The 20,775-nt window shown below is 34.4% G+C and overlaps 1 protein-coding gene across 1 annotated transcript; it reads left to right on the top strand.

The window, feature by feature from the left end:
* The first annotated feature begins 5,198 nt into the window (after positions 1-5,198).
* On the top strand, positions 5,199-7,455 carry LOC111886619 (uncharacterized). Its single transcript, XM_023882881.3, has 5 exons — positions 5,199-5,881; positions 6,395-6,431; positions 6,546-6,782; positions 6,871-6,918; positions 7,020-7,455. The coding sequence occupies exons 1-5, from the start codon at positions 5,565-5,567 to the stop codon at positions 7,275-7,277; spliced, it is 897 nt and encodes a 298-aa protein (XP_023738649.1). The 5' UTR covers positions 5,199-5,564; the 3' UTR covers positions 7,278-7,455.
* Positions 7,456-20,775: the final 13,320 nt, after the last annotated feature.

Genomic DNA, 20,775 nt, shown 5'->3' with positions numbered 1-20,775 from the left:
TCGAACGAGAAATAGATATAAATTCCTAAATTTTTGTTACTATTGTTATCTACTCTACCATCTACATACATCCAACCATGGGAAACCATCCATGTACACCCAACCATGGTTTCAGAGTTGTTTTTTTAGCCTTTATTACATATTCTAAATAGTGGTCAAATCGTAGGTAAGAACCAAATTGGAAAGTTGGATTCCACATTGTTTTAGTACTTTGCGACTCCAATATTGCATATCATAATTAATTCATGCATTACAAACCATATGTAGTGCATCATTTGTTGTAACTGCTTCATAGATTTCTTCTTGGCCGAATGATTTCTCTTGTTTTGATAATCTCTTTAAAAAGGAATTTGAATAACACTTATGTGTATGTCCCAACACACCTAACTCAAAAGATTTTAATGGCCACCTACATACATTGCAATTGGTACCATTTGGAACAACGCTCCACCATGGTCGGTTCCAGAAAAATTTAAGTCGAGGCGGTTCTTGGAGTCGATACTCCTCTCTCTTTTCTCTCCTCTCAACTTGTACCTTGTACTTGTATATTTGTATCATATTATGTAGGATGGGAGGATTCTATTTCTTGGGTTGGGAGGGTTGAAAGTGAGAGAGAAGAGAAAAAAAATGATATGACGCCTATGTGACATCACGTTTGGAAGGATTTTATTCCTACTATGCTAATAGACTGAAAATGTATCCTTAAGTAGATAAAAAAAATATAAATATTTCAAAATTATAAGATTTGAGTTCTTTATGTTAGAAAATTGATTCCTTAAATCTTAATGAGTTCAAAAATTATAACACGAGTTCGCAAATTCTGATAATGTTCTTTTCGAAATTACTTTAGTCTTGTAATCAGATTTCAAAAGCCATAGGCCATTTCAACAAATCTTATTTCCGAACCATATTCCAAATTAACTTCGAAATATTTCATGCATAACCTTTTTGTCATAAATCAATTTAGGAATAAGGCCATATTTGAAAACCGTGGTCATATGTTGATATTTCCGTAATAAGTGGTCATATGTTGATTTTTCCAGGTCAACATCTCTAATATCAATTTCTTAGAAGATGGATTTTTATTTTTATTTTTATTCTTATTTATTATTATTTTTTAAATTTCATTATATTAATCTTATTTACACTTCAATACCTAATAATGGCTTAATGAACTCGTTATTGTATTAAATATCGGGATGTTAGTTTGCAAAGGAATAAAAAGAAGAAACTCTTGTCATCTTTGGCTTCGTTCAAGGCATCGGCTTTTGTTAGGACACCAACTTCCATATATATATTTTTTGCTTTTTGACCTAGTCAATTTTGACCTTTTAAGTTTTAAATAAATTTAATAAGTTCTTTTTTTTTTTTTTTTTAATTTATTTATTTATTTTTTATTTTTTATAACAAATACATGTATTTTTTTTTTACAAAAAGGAATTGAAGGAAGATTACAATCTACCATTTACAAACTTGAGTTACTTTCCTCTAGAATTGTGGAGTACATTTACACTTTTTAAGCTATATGTGATTTGATTTTTCTTTTGAATTATGGTGTTTTCAGGTTATATTTAACCATTTTTGTTTCTTTATCTCCAAATATAGAAAAAAATAATGCATCTTTAAATACACTCTTCAACCATCTACTTTCAACAATTAGTCTAAAAATTGGTTCAACTTTATACATACTTTATTTAGTTAGATGATTTTATTTACTAAACTGATAAATGAAAATTTCTATCTAATTTATTTATAGCTGAATACAAAATGATTAAAATTCAACATTTACAACTTGAAAATCAGTAATTATGTTTCTTCATCTTTATTTTGCTTATGCCTGAGCAAGGAATTCCTAAAATTTAGTTGTTATTGCTTTCAATGGTTGTTTCGGTTTGATATCCGTCTTCAACGATCATATTTTATATTATATCGCACATTAACATTATATATTATAGTGTAGATTTTTTCCAGGGGGATGTGGTCCTATATATTTTTCGGTGTGAAATGCATGTTCGACAATTTTTTCTATATGCTTCACGCATCTTCATGAATAACCATAATTAGGCCTTGATATTATGAGTGATTTATACTAGGGTAGACTATTCCAAATATATACTATGAGATAACTAATTTATTTTCGTAAACTATTGTTGTAAGGAAAAAAATTGAAAAACTAGAGCAATTATTGTACAATCTCATTTGATCGTTTTTTTTTTCCACATGGGTCCCTAAAGTAGTCTTTGGTCCACATTTAGTCCCTATTACATGCTATTGTCCATTACATGTAATGGTTTGCCCAATATAGCATATGACACGTAGATGATAATGTGGCAAGAATGTCCGTAAGGGTCCTTGAAATTGTATTTTTCCCATTTCTTTCTTTGGCCGATTTGATCTCTGCAATACCATTTCATCCTAATCGACTCGAATGAGCTACAGTAATAAAAATTGAATATTAAAGAAACTCTCCATGGAGATGTAAATGGAAAGGAATCAAAGATTAAAATTAGTTGGAGTAAGAATAACATAGGTCGAAGGTTTAGGGATTGCCCTAATTGGATGGTCATGTCATCTTTCTTATTTTTTTTAATAGAATTATGTTAATTTATTATCCAATATGTAGGATCCAAGTAAGAAATACAAGTACTTCAATTGGATTGACTTCAAACTTCCACATGTGCATTATGTGGATATATGAAGAAATTGAAGGCAAAACCAATGAAGAAATGTATTTGAAGCTTAAAGGTGTGGGAAATGAGTTGACTTCATACAAAAACTAAGATTGAAAGCATGGATAAAGAAATGGTTCTACATAAGTCCAAGATTGATCTTGATCTTAAAAAATGAGAATGAAATTAGAAGACAAGAAGTCCAACATAATTAGAAGTTTATGGATTCTATTGTAGGAGTGTAATTGTAGTGATTTCCTTTTACTTATTTATGTAACCGGTTCATGTAATGTAAGATGTAGTTTGATGTTAATGGAACATTTTATTTTGGTATACTTGGTTTGCCATTAAGTTCATACAAAGCACAATGCTATATGTTAAGTTATGGAGCCTGATAATCCGTTTGACTTCATAGGATAGTTTATGTATTAGTTTCGACATCGAAATTTGAAGCTGTAGAGTAGGACCAATGTTGTAGAGTGGTTACGCAATGATAAAGTAAGGATGTGGTGTCCAACATACCATAACTACGGTATCTCCACTCAACAATTACGGTATCTCGATGGGTAGCTATGGTGCCCGATCAATGTGCCAAAGTCAACGATGTTTTTTAGGCCTAGCCCACAAGAAGATTTAGGTCAACTCGTTCATATAAATATATCTCTTTGTATAAATCTAACCCTAAGATCGAAAGCATGTGTGACGACTATTATTAATTAAATTTCTTTCTATTTTTCTGTGGACATAGGTCGGTTTCTCTAATCAAGTGAACCACGTAAATCCTTATGTTTTTTATATTATCCAAATCTTTAATTGTTGTATGATTGTGTTTATGTTTATCGAAGTGCTTAATCATATTAACGGGGATAAAGATTAATCTAGAAGTCTCATTGTGATAAACCAAAATATGCACATATATTAAATCTTGAAGAAATTCAAGATGCAAGACTCCAAAACAATTCATACATATGCAACATATTTAAGATTGATCTAAACTCAGTGTCTTAGTTCCAATGTGAAGCTAGATAATTTGAGTCCAATATGCTTCAACTATATGATCGATTATCTATGTTATGTATGAGGCCTAATGTGTCATATGCCTTAAGCATGACAAGTCGATATCATGCCCATCGGATGGCAGTCAAGAGCATTCTCAAGTATATGAGAAGAAAAGAAGACATGTTCTTGATATATTGCAGTAAAGAAGAGATCAGAGTAAAGAGTTACACTTGTGCAAGTTTTTCAAACTGAAAAAGACAATTCATGTTTACAATCAGGATTTGTGTTATTATTGAATGGAGAAATGATGATTCAATGAATTTCCAAGTTATATATTGTAACTAATTGATTTTTTAACTTATGGTAATTAATTGGTATGTATAATACCTAACCGGATATTATGATATGATTGATCTTGATATTTATGGTGATTTATTATTTTTATGACTAACTGTTTCAATTTTTTTTTTATCATTTTTATTATCATGTGATTCACTACAAATAACTTTTAAACTCTATCAATTTGATTTTTGTGGATTATATTTAATCATTACAAATAACTTTTAAACTCTATCAATTTGATTTTTTTGGATTATATTTAATCATTTTAATTATTATAACTCGTCAACTTCCAATAATTTGGTACATTTAAAATTGATTCCTATATGTTTACCATGAGAACGAAGAGAGACATGTTTGAAATAACAATGTAAAATAGACAAAATTAACCACTAAAAATACGTTGTTATTTGTAAAGAATTCCAAGAGAATTGGAGAGGCATCACAAAGAGGGTGTGATAGTTTCAATGGCAATCACTCAAAAAAGGATGTCATACTTAAGAACTTAGCTAGACGTAGAAGGGTAGAATCAAAAGATTGATCACGTAGAAATTCATTTCCATAGAATTTGACATTTCTATTTTGATAACACCATGATTTGAGATTATGTAAGAAAAATATCATTTTTGATTGGAAGCATAACCCTTAAGAGTACACATGAGAGATCTATGTTCAAAATTGCTCATTGGAATTTTGGCAGAAATCATAAACGTCCAATAATTTTGATATAAGTGTATGATATTATAGTTTTGTAAAGATACTCATGACTCATACTAAAGTTTAAGCATGATGACAAAAGTCTATTACCGATGTATATAACTATAAGAACCCTATAATCTCAAAATTGTATAGAAAAGTGAACATCATGTATGTCGGTAGATACCCTCATGATTAGATGAAAAATGAAGTTGGTTAGCAATTTTTTTTTTCATGATGTGAACAAATACTTTGTATTTTGAAAAAAAAAAGACATTAGAGGAAGAATTTTTTTAAAAATATAAATGATTATTCTGAAAACTTTAAAAAATATAAATGGTTTTTTCTATAAATAAATAAATAAAATAAAATAGTACTTTTAGATAAATGGTTACAAATATAAATACTTTTCCAAAAATTTCTATAATTCATATAGTAACATACACATTGCTTTAAATCGTTGAAATTTAATATGATGTACAAACTTCCCTGTCGCTATTTGGCTTTACATTGGAGCTTTAATGCAACAAAGCCTGCGAAACCTAGACGAACTTTAATGCAACAAAGTCTAAAGCAAGATGACTTAAAATAGAGATCATCGCCATTGTCTATTCGTCATTATCCACATCATTCCCTGTTCATCTTTTCTTTCATAAATTTCTTCAGATCGTTTAATTTTGTCTTACGCCACTCAAACACAAAATCCACATCCAACATTTCCTATTAAAGATTTTCTTATTCAAAAATCGTTTCAATTTTCGTAAGATTTTGAGGTAAACCATTCAAACCCAGATAGAATCAGGGGTTTTTCAGTTTATTGGGCGAATTAATGATCTTCATGAGGTGGGTTTTTGTTCTTCAATGGGAAATGTAACATCAAACGTAGCTGCAAAATTTGCATTTTTCCCACCTTACCCACCAACGTATGATGTTTTCAAAGACGAAGATGATTCAACAAATGGGGAAACAAAGCTTGTTTTTACAGGAATTACAGCAGATAGAAACGTTGATGTTCATTTGCTTGATACAAAGGGCGGGAACAAAATTGTTGCTACCTTCTGGAAACATCCTTTTGGGAGGTTCACCCTTTTGTACTCTCATGGCAACGCTGCTGATTTGGGTCAAATGAAAGAGCTCTTTCTTGAGCTTAGAGCTCACCTCAGAGTCAATATTATGAGGTATTTCAAAAATATGTTTCAGTTTTTGTAACTTTTCTTCATGTGTCTTTGTTTTTCGATTTTAGGGACGATAATCAAATGACAATTTCTCAAACTTTGATTTCTTTAATGTTTATTGTTATAGAAATAAGTTTCAATCATGTTACTACGGTTTGTTTCTTGGTTTTATTAGGGATGATAATCATGCGTATTTCTGAAACTGTGTTTATATGTGTTTGTTTCTTGGTTTTAGGGATGATAATCAAATGGGTATTTTGAAACTTCCATTTCTTAAATGTTTATAGCTGCAAAAATATGTTTCCATTGTGTTCATATGTGTTTGGTTCTTCGTTTTTGGGATGATGATCAAAATATTGGGGTTTTTAGTTAGTTTAATGTTTATTATTAGGGTTTTTCTTGGACACTTTTATGTTTTATATATGTGTAATTGCTAGTAATAAATTAAGTATTGTTTAATTATATAACAACATTTTGTGCTAATTTACTCCATCTATATATATGCTTATATTGCAGTTATGATTATTCAGGATATGGAGCCTCCACTGGCAAGGTAAGCCAAGATTCAAGATGCTTTTGGTTTTGGTTTTCTCTTCCGTTATGTTACTGTTGAAGGGTATTTTAGACATTTAACCAATAATCATTTTATTTTTGTGTGTGTGTTTAGCCATCTGAATTCAATACATACTATGACATAGAGGCTGTTTACAATTGTTTAAAAAACAATTATGGAATCAAGCAAGAAGACATGATCTTATATGGACAATCGGTTGGTAGTGGGCCCACGTTACACCTGGCTTCTCGCCTACAAAAATTGAGAGGTGTTGTTCTACATAGTGCTATTCTTTCAGGAATACGCGTTCTCTATCCTGTCAAAATGACATTCTGGTTCGATATTTTTAAGGTAATTCCCAAATTGCCCTTCAACTATTTGTCCACCAATTCACTCGGCTTCACTTAGTTCATCCTTTTTTGTTTTGTTTTTGATACAGAATATCGACAAAGTACAGAAAGTCAACTGCCCGGTTTTGGTCATACATGTAAGTCAACTAGCCACATAAATCATATAAGAGTCAAGAATCTTTTTTTGGTTACCTTTTATGTCATTTGTTTCGTTGTTGATGTTTTGAATGATATATAGGGTACAAAGGATGATATTGTTGATTTTTCACATGGGAAAAGATTATGGGAACTTGCAAAAGACAAATATGATCCATTGTGGGTCCAAGGTGGAGGCCATTCTAACCTTGAAAGTTTCCCTGAATACATAAAACACATGCGCAAGTTTATAAACACAATGGAGAAACTCTCCTCAAAGCAGAATAAACAACGCGTTTCTTCAGTCCCAAATATCAAACAAGTCAAACACAACAGATGCTTGAGATTTGGAAGAAGATGATGAAATAATGATCATGGATAATCAAATCTTTTCGTATATCTCTTTGATTCTTGTTTTTAAAAAGATCCATGTGTTTTCGTGTTTATGTTTGTGTATTTGATCACGAGTGTAATTAGATTCTTTATGGAGATGTTAGATTTGTTGTTATGGCAATGAAAATTTTAAAATTTGAAAGCAAGATTGGAAATGAATCAAGAATGTGATGTTTTGATAAAATTTAAAACGGGTTTTTAGAGAAAACCAATCATCATTCTTATGAGTTACGAATATATTAACGAGAACAATACAATTTCTGCATGAATCAGTAACTTTGAATCGACTTCCAACAACATAAGGTAATTTTTAACGATTGCACCTATTTGAGTCGATTTTAGTTATAATTTATCGTGAACTGGTCAAGAGATAAAAACCATTTTATATTAAAAAATTTCAAGCTTAACGGAATTCTTGGCATATTTCTTTGATCTGTCCAATTTATTACCTCTACACGCATAAATTGTGGAATTGCATATTCTTTAAAAGAGAAGAGTAATGAATTTGATAACAAAACCAATTCTGTGAGCATCATGTGCTAAAAGAATTTGAGGTCCTTAAGTGGCATTGGTAGACGGTAATTGATAAGTCAAGATTCTTGATTTAGGCGACAAGAAATTTTGACTTTATTTATAAATTAAACAAGATTCTCAATGCATGACCTGGATTTGTTCTTCCAACTTGTGCGTCTTAAGTAACTCCCACTAACTGTGTGGCCAATCCCTGCCCACATACCCTTTTATATATATATATATATATATATATATATATATATATATATATATATATATATATATATATATATATATATATATATATATATATATATATATATATATATATATATATATATATATATATATATATATATATATATATATATATATATATATATATATATGGATTAAAACTACATAGTTTGGAGGGTTCTATATATAAGCTTAGGTACATAACAACCACATATTCCCTAAGCCATATACATATATATATATATATATATATATATATATATATATATATATATATATATATATATATATATATATATATATATATATATATATATATATATATATATATATTTGAGATCATGTTAATTTTGTGAGACATGGAGATGTCATTCTAGCCATTCATCTTTGAGATCAAAAAATAAAAATAAAAAATCTAAAATGAAAAATAAAAGAAAAAATTTAAAAAATTCTTTTTTTTAAATATTATTCTTGTCATTTAATTTACCGAAAAAATTAAAAAAATAATTAAAATAAAAATTACCATTTTTTTTGAAATATATAATAGAATATTACACTGTAAATATTCAAATATAATTATTAGAATGTTACAATATTCTACTAGAATTATTAGATATGTTAAAATATTCTAATATTCTACTAAAATTGTTAGAATTGTTAGAATATTCTAATATTCTATTAGAATTGTTTCAATATTTATAGTATAATATTCTAGTAGAATATTTAAATATTCTAACAATTTTGTTTTAATATTTACACTGTAATACTCTATTAGAATATTTCACGTATATTTAGAAAAAAAACGGCAATTCCTTTATTTATTTATTGAATAATCTAAATGACGAAAATTTATTTATTTCGCATTTTAAAAATATTTTTTTTAATCTCCAAAATGAATGCTAGGATTGCGTCCCCATGTATCAACATGGAACTCCATTTTAGTGAGCGAACAAACGAACTAAAATTTGGTCAATCCTGAGATTCATTTGATTTGTCGATTACATATATCGGAAAATCACGACAACCTCCGATTTTTACATAAACTAACAAGATACAAAACGATTACAGTCCATATTCAAATATTTGTGAAGAAATTTGGTCAATTTGCACTGAATGCGAAACAAGTACAAAAAAAAGTGCATAAATCAAATGCATAAGATGTTTTTTAAGTTTACTTGAAATTAATAAGTTTCAATCTATGTTATAGAACAATGTTACCATACGAATCCTTTCTGATATCCATATCACACTTCATGATAGAATTATAAGTGGTCTCATGAATCCCATTAGCTTCCATTTCGATTGTGGATGGTTGCAACTAAACCTTAGGACACCTGAAAAAACAGATAGTAATCACCTACATCACTTTAACAAAGTAGAAACGAGTTGGCGGGAATTCAATCACAATGTTGAATATTGTGTATCGTTTCTTAAACAAAGTAAAAACATATAGTAATCACCTACCCCTTAGCCCTATCGACCGGATATGGGGATTATTCCCCTTACTATCACAATACATCATATCAGGATAGCACATAATCATAACAGATAACAATATACCAGATAATTATCACGAAGACAATTATCTATATTATAACTCTTACTAGTGGGCCGACCTTGGTGCCTTAGACCCACTTCTACTAGAAGGTAACTCACCTCTATGTCGTGAAGTGTATGAACTGTCCTCGCTGTCGGGATCAACTCCTCTCAATTCCTACACATAATAATCTTCCTTAATTACCATTTCATGGTCAACGCAGGTCAAAGACAAAGTCAAAGTCCACACCTTGGTCAAAGTCAACTTTTGGTCAAAGTCAACAGCTGGTTGACTTGACTCACCGAGTTGGTCCACCAACTCGTCGAGTTCCACAACTCAGAGATTCTTAACTTCACGATCTGAATCGTCGAGTTGCCCTCCAACTTGCCGAGTTTTTCCTTACAGTAAATTACACGAATAGTCCCTATGGTTTGGGGTAATTTGCATACTTGGTCCCTAACTTATTTTTTTAACTCGGAAGGTCCCTACTATTTGTTTTTGTTACGTGTTTGGTCCCTACTATTTGTTTTTGTTACACGTTTGGTCCCTGTTTTACCTAAAAAGACTATTATTTAAATAGGAAAAAAATGGTGAGGTAGGTAAGGTAAGGTGAGGGGGTGGATTTAGGGGTGTGTTTATTTAATATAAATTAAAAAATCAAGGCCAAAATAGTCCTTTTAGGTAAGATAGGGACCAAGCGCGTAACAAAAACAAACAATAGGGACCTTCCGAGTTAAAAAAAAAGAAGTTAGGGACCAAATGCGCAAATTACACTAAACCATAGGGACCATTCGTGTAATTTACTCTTTTCCTTATGGCAGAATCGGGACTTTCCTATTGAACTAGTTGAGTCCTTCCTTGGACTCGTCGAGTTCATCTTCATGTTGGTTGGGACATTGCCTTGAACTCGCTGAGTTCATCCTTGACCTCGTCGAGTCCTTTGATCTTCAAGTCCATAATCATGTTAATCTTATTGAGTCCGCTCCTAGACTCAACCAGATTCCTCAGGAACAGAAGAGGTTGGGGAACCAATACCCGACTCGCCGAGTCCTATGAGCAACTCGGCGAGTCCTCGAAGGTCCATGTCCTTATAGTCGGTTTCAGTTGAGCTCATTGTTGATGGGTTTTAGTCATAAGACATCCTATGTGCTCATACAAACCCTAATGCTTGGATCTAGGTTTCTCTATTGAACATGCTTTGAATCCAAGACTATAAACCCTAATTCTATCATATGGAAATTGATATTAACATATAAATGGGTTTATGATATTACCTTGATTGTTATGTAGCAATAACAATCCCAATTCCTCCTTGAATTGACTTTGGAAGGCTTAGAGTCACAAGTGTCACTCCTCTAATGGCTTACAAACACCATAAGCAAATAAAGAAGGTATAAAGAGAGAGGAGAGAGGTAGGAACTCGTCCTTAGGACTTCTTGGGAAGGCATAGACGAATTCATGAGCCTTAGGGGGTTTATATAGGTGTAAAGATTAGGGTTTTAGTCCTTATCCTTATCTAGTTGCTTGCCCACCAAGCAACCATAAGATAAGTCTTAGAAACCCTTATCCTAGTCGAATTCTAAGGCATTATCACCTTAAATTCGTTCACCATATATTTAAGATAATCCTTACCTTATTTTGTAACTATCACATAATTACAATTCAGCCCCTCTAGTTTAATTAATTACACTTGATCACAAAATTAATTCTTAATTAATTATTGGCCAATATTAATTAAACAAATATGATTTCTCTTTAATATATTATTCTTATAACATATTAATAAATCATAATAACCTCTCTCTCTATTTATTTCTCCAATCAAGTTGCTTTAGTGAAGGCAACCCAAAATGACCTTGCACCATCGGGTCAAGTACATACCAAAATAGTTATGGACTTAGACACTAATCCAACAATTACATCCAAAGTGTAGATCTGACCTCCTAGGGTCGATTTAACATGTAAAGTCACAAAATTTACATCCATGCATGGGTCTTCAAGCCCAAAAGGTCAAAAAATGGAGTCTACAAGATGCATGGGGCTCTTATGGCAATAAAGTTGGCACCTTTATGCCATGAGAACTCTCCTAGGTTTAAGATTTGAAGTCATCACTCTATATTATACTCTAAACCCGAAGGTGACTTAGAAATGCCCCAAAAATGACATGATTCAAGCCCTAAACAGGATCTAACAAATGGGTAGTCAAGGTTGAAGCTTTTTACCTTGAATAAGCTGGAAATGAAGCAAAACCTCTGGATCTACTTGCTTCTTCTGGAACCCCCAAGCTTCCACTTCTTTCTTCAAGCGGAAACCAAATGTTACAACTCTACCCTACTTATTTCAGACTTCGTCCTCGAAGTTCGCTGCCGCATCCGAAAAAAGCTCAGGGTAGTTCTCTCTCATCTCATCCTCTGGCTCCCAAGTTCATTCTGAGCCCCTGTGGTGCTGCCATTGCACCTTCACCAGCTCCACCCTCTTGTTTCTTAGGTCCTTCGACTTCCTGTCGAGGATAGCTACTAGTCGCTCAATGTAGTTCAGGCTGTCATCCACCTAAATGTCCTATAAAGGCACCACTGCGGAGTTATCGACCAGACACTTCTGTAGCTGGAGAGATTTCTCATACTTAGAGAGATTTGGGAGAGATTTGACATACGTGGAGAGATTTGGGAGAGATTTCACATACTTGGAGAGATTTATCATACTTAGAGAGATTTGGGAGATATTTGACAAACGTGGTGAGATTTGGGAGAGATTTCACATACTTGGAGAGATTTCACATACTTGGAGAGATTTGAGAGAGATTTCACATACTTAGAGAGATTTGGGAGAGATTCTAAATAGAGAGAGATAGAGTGAAAACTATTGAGAGAGGTTTCATGTGTGAGATTTGTGAGTGCCCGGCTTCGCAACACAAGGTTCGTAAACCCCGTTAAGCCATGCTTAAGGGTCCTACAAACTCCTGATGGGTATGCAACATTGTTTTATCGGTTTGGTTCATTACTTAACGCAGTTTTAGGTTAATGAAATCTAGATACACGAAATTTTCAATTGATGATTTCTCATACTTAGAATAACGAGTTGTACAGTAATTACATAATGTAAATCCTAGTACACAAGGGTTAGTTGAGTTGAACGGTTTGACTTGTTGACTTTATTTGACTTTGACTTGACCAAAATTTGATGGTTGTCACATCATCCCCCCGTTAGAGGGAATTTCGTCCCGAAATTAGCACTTTGACCGGGACTTCAAGAAATTGGAGAAAAGATGGGGGAAACTTTTCGTAGTACAAGAATTTGCTATGGCGGGGACCAATCCGCCTGATGTTAGGTGGCGACCTTGAAATTTCTTATCGTAAAAGGAGTTTATTGTTTTGGAATGATAGAGTATTCTATGTGAGCCTTTATGATCTCCGCTTTATACTTGGTATTACAACTTCGAATATTTCAGGTTGTAGTTAGTGAGTACTGGCATTACGAATGTTTCAACCAACTGTGACGAAATTTGCATTATAAGTCCTACCAGCTCTTTTATAATCGCGTGGTGTAAACTAGTCGTATATCATTAAGATCGCAAGGGCATTCGGATGGGTGACCCCGCCTTAAGCCCACAACCAAACAAGGAACAGGAAATGACGCAGAATCACACATTCTAAGCCCATAGAATCTTAATAATATATGACCATAATGTTTACACTAGCCATCATAGATTCTCTAGTAAAACTTCTGCGTTTTTATATAGACGATAAGACCTATTCGGGTTTTGCCGTATTCTCGAGATGCTTTCAGCCTTTCTCGAATTTGTACTAAGTCATAAGTGATTTCCCCTTAGAGCGCTGCATACGGTCTGCTTTTGTGTTTCTCGTTTGATTAGATCGGTGGGGAACTTATGGGTTCGGTTTACACGAATAGTCTTATTCGGATGATAGGATGTTCACTTGCACTTCTGGATAACCTTGACCCGAAGTTCATGGCAAGACTCGTACCTGGTCCATCTATCATTAACTTGTGCATATAGGTCGTATGTACTTAAGGTTGGAAAGATAGTTGGATGGGTGACTCTGCCCCAAGCCCACAACCAGAAAAGGAACAGGAAATAGGGTGGAACCACACATCCAACGTCCGTAGAATCTTAATTATACATTATCCTCGCGTATATACTTAGTAGTGATAGACTAACTGTATTCATCCCAAGCTTCTGTGCTTGAACTTTATCTGCTGCTTGAAGGGTCACCTGGAAATACTTGTGGTAAGGTTTCGGAAGGTACAATATTCCTCTGGTGAGTTTTTTGGGGTTTCCCAGCGAGAGATGACCTGGAGGTCCGTGCTGGATGTGTTTATGGGTGACGAAGGTTTCGATATTCGGCGGGTTAGGTGAAGGGTCCTTTCGTAGCCGTTAAATTGGGAAGGTGAGGCCTATACCAATCGAAATTGAATGGTGAAAAGAGTATCTTTTTAGATAAAACATGTGTTAAGCTGTATTCGGAGAAGTGGTCATTAGAGTGATAGAGTATCTTGTGTTTCTTTTCAGTGTGTTTCGTTTTGTTCGATACTATTATTACTGTAGATGATTCATACCCAGTGTCTAGAACTGGTTGTGAGTGTGTTCTGATAGCTAGCAATAATACTTGATATCATGATCCCTGGCAAGTTACTCTATGGTCGAGCGATATATGTAAGTCGCATGTAAATTGATATTGGTGAAATCGTCAAGTGGGTGGCTCCACCCTAATCCTACTACTAGACATGGAACAGGAGCCAGGAAGGAATTATTTGTTTCAAGTCTTTAGTATTTTGATTATAATTAACCCCGATGTATGTACAAAGTCATCACAGCTTACAGGTAATGATCCTAAGGTCATATATGCGTGTCTTTGGTTTGATTTGAACGAGAGAGTATTTTAACTACTTTTAGAAAGACGGTGATTTTAGCAAGCATACCAAATTTATTACAAACATATGGTACTTAAATGTTTTTGTCGTTGAAAACATTACAAAAGTCCTAATATGGTTCCCTTGCTGCTCCTGCTGGTGTGTTCATCACACTCTTCCTGCTCCCCCGTCATTCTTCTCAGCTGGACATTCTCTCTTGAAGTGTCTCGTTTCACCGCATAGGTAGCATACTGGGCCTACCTTGGTGCTGGGGATTGAAGGGAGGTGTTGGGTTTGGTTTTCGTAGAAGCGGGCAATATGTCCGTTCTTGCCGCAGTTTTTATAGTGCATCACCCGGCAAACCCCATTGTGATGGAAGCCACACTTGCTACATCTTGGGAGAGATCCCTTATATTGTCTGGCCGACGCTTGGGTGACAGACCTTGTGGCTAGTGTTGAGGCATGTGTCGTGACTGCTGTTGTAATGGCAGGTGTGGCTGTGGGTTGTTGTCTTTTAGCGAATCTTTGAGATTGGTTGCGCTCCTTTTTGTCCCAAAACTTTCGCTTCTTGATCGTAGGCTTGTGATCTGAGGCATTTTCGTTGGTAGACGCCCGCTGGTGTTCTTGATTGTTATTGTGGTTAGTATTTCTGACACCATCCCCGCGCCTGCTGGCATGGTTAGCATTGAGCTGCACCATGACGGCTGCCACGGCTGCCTGACTGCAGCTTGGAAAGTAGCAGAGTCTATCTGCAGGGTTGGCGCCTTGCTAGTTGGTTGGTTACGTCTTGGTGAAGACATAGCTCTATTTCACGATGAAAAACAACTTCGTGAGTGGAGATAATTATCTCAAGTTCATTCTTACGATTTATATTCACATATATAAATTTTTGCACATTACTGTATTATTCTTAGTGTTTCTGCTAACGTTCTTGAGACGGAATTATGGTAGTGGGTATAAGTAGGTTTCATACAGGTGTTAAGCTTTAATCATCTTGGGATCATGTTTGTCCCAAACACACCTGGCTGAGGAGTTTTTGATGGGACCCGATTCATTAATGCTGGTATGATCGCAGCCTATAGGTCTACGAAGAAGGCACCCCTCAATCATAATGTTTAAGGGAGAGACGGTAATGAATCTTTTAGAATGGCTATACGTTGCGAGTTTTCTAACTAAGTTTATCTTAGTTCAATTTGTAACATATTTCAGTTGTTTTATGGTGTTCTGAAAACAATTCATGATGAAAGTCTATATATGATAAACTCATGTGTTTTAGTAGTTCTGTATCCAAGTGAAACCTTGTAATTTGACCCAAGCTAGGTCCTTATTATGACCAATTGATGTATGCTTAGTTATATAATTAAGACTAAATAGACCTTCGATTCTGTTAGGTATGTTCTAAGCCCATGTTGTTAATATGATTCTAGTAATTATGGTTTCAACGAAATTTTTTGACCTCGATGCAGGTCTGTCTCACATCCACGCAATGAAAAGTTTTGATAGCAACTAGATCTCTTGATTAGTATGACTACTTAAATTGTAGTGTCGTGCTTTCACCTAGAATAGAGTAGCACCAATGCATACTCATGAACATAATTTACAAGGTCTTGTGAGCGGTATGAACTTACTCACGACGATCCGTCCCTTGTGATGCCTGAGGCAAAGTCGATACACCTTGCAGCTTTGGCAATCGACGCTTGGCTGCAATCATCCTCTCTTTGAATGTCGTGTGTCTACCTTGTTACTCTCTTGTCTCTATCCGAGCGGCGATAAGGTCCTGAAAAGAGAGTTAGTCTCTGAAATATTAGTCTCTTCCCGAGTCTCGGGTACGTGAGACGGTGGGGTCCATAGTAGCGTGCAGTTTTCGAACTCGGTTTGCAGTCTCCCTGTTTTAATCCCCGATGTTCGTGATCTGCTGGGTCTTCGCCGGGAGGGCTCTATTAGTCGGTCCCCCGTGGTTGAGGTCATAGCACCCTCATTGGTCTCCATATGGTGATTGTTGTCATTGCTGCCGACTTCAACCCTCGATCACGGTTGCCCAACGGGGCACAGGTTCGATGTAGTTGAAACGGTTCGCAAAAACCCTGGCTATGCATGGAGGGTTGATTACCTCCGGTTCCACTTCTGATTCTTCTCATAGCTATTCACCATTTCTCAGGTTGGGAAAGTAGGGGTCGCCTGGTGAGTAGGATTTTGCTATGTTATACGTGCGAGAATAGGAGTGGAAGAGATAATTAGTAGGCGTCTAACTCTATAATTAATTACTTATAGGGGTAATCCTTATCAGTCATGTCTATAATTACATAGTGCATACCAGTTATACATAATCTGAGATAGAATAGACCTTCGAATAAATGACTCTACTCTAAATCCAAAACCAAACAAGGAACAGGTTGTAGAGAAATAGTCATAGATTCTGAGTCTATAATATATTTAATTATGTATAACCTTAGCGTACGCACTCAGTTGTTAAGGACCTACTAATAGGGGTCTTTAGTTTTCACATAAGTTGGTTATAGTATTACAAAATATTGCTATAGTATTTTAATGTTTGACTTATGCTTTTCAATGTTTGTCTGTAGATAGAATTGGTAAGTTTTAAGACTTGTTGCAACGCCACAACCATTCCCGGGCATATGCTAATCACTTCTGGGTCAGACATAGTTGATCAGACTATGTCATTCCCAGACCTGACTATACATCCCCAAGCCTACTTGTGCCATTCGACAATCATTACTTTTGTTTTGTTCTAGAATTATGTTGACCTTAATATGTATGCATGCATGTATACTTTTAACCAGAAACTATTTATTTCTAAAAGTATAGTTATTTGAAAATGTTAAATCAGAGAACTTAGTCCCAATGTATTTATTGTTTGTATATCTTTTGTGGTTCAATATACTTAGTTCACTATAAACAATGTTCTGATACCAATCCGCCACACCCCCAAACCAAGGATGGCGGAAACGTTCGGCGGTGGAGGACTTCATGTATAGTATCACACCAACAAGTATAATAGTGCTCATAGTAAATACAACCAACATATATAATTGAAAAAGTTACACCGAAATATAGGTTTACATGTTTCAAATCAATTACATTATGATGACAAAATGAACTGTTTGACGATTTAACGTCCCATCCTCAAAATGCTGTTGGTTTTCCTGTTTCACTGATTTCCTGAGAATACAAGTAGTTTTGAAAAAGTGTCAACAATTAAGTTGGTGAGTTCATAAGAGTTTTGTTTGAGAATGAAACTGTTTTCTTTTTTAAAAACAATAAAGTATGTTTCTAGAAAATCCAATATTTTCTTTATCAATTGCGAAATGAATGTTTCTATGTTATGCGATAGTTGAACCCTAGAAAGACCTGTAGATTCCTCCTATAATCACTCAGTGTATATAAGTTATATAAGCTTTAAATTAAATAAACCATCAAATATAATGGGTCTGCCCTAGATTCACAACCAAACAAGGAACAGGAAGAAAGGCGGGCCCACCAATTCTAAGTCGATTATGAATGGTTTCTTATATAACTCTAACATATACACTTAGCAATTATAGCCGAAGCCTAACAATTCTAGATGAATGTAGTTTTAACAGAATTATGTTTCCAAAGAAAATCCAATATTTTCCTTATAAGAGATAGGTAGTCCTAAATCCCAGGACCGAAAGTAAACAAGTATTTTCCATACTTAAAGATACAAAATTGATTTTAAATTGGCATAAAACCCGTTTTGATATGAAAGTGTACAAGTGTTTTTCCATACTTAAAGTAATTCATGTGAGTTAAATCGACATAACTCGCTAATTTAAAAGTAGAACCCATAAATCTTAAGTTTGTTAATACCACATGTGAGATATTATAACCATGCTAGACTCGGATGGCCTCGTAATACAACGTTCTTCAGGCGTCGCCGTTAAATGACACTTGTCACCTTAGACCTGCCGGTCTAGCTGTTGCAAGCAACTCATGTGTGGGTTTGTTAGACCCAATATAGATCTATATACAACTATCATGCTCTCCCTACAAGAGACTCTGGTTATAATTTACAAGACTTTTGATTTTGTTACCATGAAGGTAACACGAAGGGAATGACTCACAAATTTATTCATTAACAGATTTACGTGAACTAAACTGAAAACCTTTGGTAAATAAGTTTGAAAAGTAAATGATACATAAACTATACATATTATAGTTTATCCAAAACATTTGTAAGGTAAAAGAACTCCTTTTATGAAAATACATTAATGCTATGAGTCCATAAACTATTACTATTAGGTAGTATGTGAAAACCCCATTCGTTTTGAGATTAAAACCTTTCTCATGTAGTAAAATCCATAAACTATGCTTATTGAAGTTTATTATATGTGTTCGAAATGAATGAGTAAACCTTATCATGAATGACTAAATTTCAGTTTATGATGTTAAACTAACAAGATATTACATTCAATATTTAGAACTTATTGTTATACACTTTGCTCAACATAATACAAAGTGTTATGAAAGTTATAAGCTGTTAACTAGTTTTTAGCCTTTTAACACTGTTTTAGAAAAATCATAGAAAAATCATACGAAGTCGAAAACTGAATCCGTAAATTCTAAGAGTTCATAAAATGTGTCTCGTTTATCCATAATTTTTTTATTATGATTTCTGGAAGTCTTTAACTTGGGTTAAAATGTCCATATTCACAGACTGGTCCGGATTTGTTCTTGAAATGATAGGCTGTTTTGTAAAAATCACCATAAATCGTAAAAAAATCGTATGGAGATGTGCAAGTAGTCATTTTAAAGGTATAAACCTGAAATATTTGCATCTAATACAGTTTTGAAAATTAAAATGTTTAAGTTGACCAAAACAGTCCGTGAATGGAGTTAAACTTTCTTGATGAAAGCTGTTGGAAAAGTTTAGTTGTGTTCTTGGTGTTTTAACTTGTATTCCCCGCCTTAAAACTTAAAAAAACATGAAAATATAGGGGTATGAACTCACCTTATATGATTTCAGTAGATGGATGATGGAGAAAGGTAGTGTTCCACTCAAGAACACTAAGAAGATGTCTTGAAGGTTCGAAGATCTAACATGAATGTGATGATGTTTGTGTAAAATATCTATGATTTGAGTAGAAGGAAGTGAAATAATTATATGGAGGATGAGTATAATTACAAAAAGTAGAAGAAAAGCCTTGGAAAATGCCTTGGAAATCTCGAAATTGAGAGAGAAGAGTTGAGAGAAAAGTGTTTGATCTTTTGGTGGATGTGAGAGAAAATGAGTGAAGTGAGGAAAGAGGGTGAGTTTTCCCAGCTCTTAGAACGTGAGAATGGATGCAAATGATGATAAAGTACAAGGATGTGACTAGGTATGATGGGAGGAGTGTGGCTGGTCATGGAGTGAGTGTGGGGATGGTTGCTTATGCCATTAACTAAAGGAAAGTCAACACTCCACCTCTTGTACTTCACCCACTCTTCTTGGATAAGGTTTTATCCCCAAAAACGTGATTAATTAGTAAATATGGGGCCTTATATGTTAAAATAAAGTTTTGGGTGAAAATCTCACGTTAAAATGATGAAAAACGGGTTTAAAATGAAATCGTGGTCGAAAACCGGGAAGAAATGCTCTTTCTGCGAGGCTTCTCGCATGGGGGGCCAAAGGTGGCTAGGTTCGGTCCTTAGAAGGCTGGGACCGAACGTGCGGATGAGTCAGGAGGTGAAATGGAGCGAAGCTGGTCAGTTCGGTTCGTCCGAGGTTCGGGCCCGAGAGGGAGGGTTCGGTTCGGTCTGCTGAAGTTCGGTCCGAGGTGGTGTAGTTCGCTTCTGACATCTTCGCTTCTGACACCTTCGCTTCTGACATGTTCGGTTCCTAAGTGGGTTCGACTCCTTAAGAGGGTTTGGCCCTCTAGAGTGGGTTTCGGGTCCTTAAGCCTATTTTACTCCTTTTTACCCCGTTTCAAGCCGTTTTTCACCCGGTTAAGGGTTGGGATGACCCGAAAGACTATAAAAAGTTTAAGGAACTTTTGAGAGAGATTTAGGAGAGATTTCACATAATTGGAGAGATTTCTCATACTTAGAGAGATTTGGGAGAGATTTGAAAAACGTGGAGAGATTTGGGAGAGATTTCACATACTTGGAGAGATTTGGAAGAGATTTCACATATTTGGAGAGATTTGGGAGAGATTTCACATCTTAGAGAGATTTGGGAGAGATTCTAAATAGAGAGAGATATAGTGAAAAACGATTGAGAGAGGTTTTGTGTGTGACATTTGTGAGTTCCCGGCTTCGCAACGCAAGGTTCGTAAACCCCGTTAAGCGATGC

This window comes from Lactuca sativa, chromosome 5 (assembly GCF_002870075.4).
Source record: "Lactuca sativa cultivar Salinas chromosome 5, Lsat_Salinas_v11, whole genome shotgun sequence".
Lineage (NCBI taxonomy): Eukaryota > Viridiplantae > Streptophyta > Magnoliopsida > Asterales > Asteraceae > Lactuca > Lactuca sativa.
Note: the sequence above shows the minus strand (reverse complement) of the source record. Positions and strands in the feature narration are given on the sequence as shown.

Excerpts from the sequence above, each read along its gene's own strand:
- LOC111886619 (XM_023882881.3), top strand. The coding sequence starts at position 5,565 with ATGGGAAATGTAACATCAAACGTAGCTGCAAAATTTGCATTTTTCCCA. Across the intron at positions 6,783-6,870 it reads TCTGGTTCGATATTTTTAAG|AATATCGACAAAGTACAGAA; the intron begins GTAATTCCCAAA and ends TTTTTGATACAG. Across the intron at positions 6,919-7,019 it reads GCCCGGTTTTGGTCATACAT|GGTACAAAGGATGATATTGT; the intron begins GTAAGTCAACTA and ends AATGATATATAG.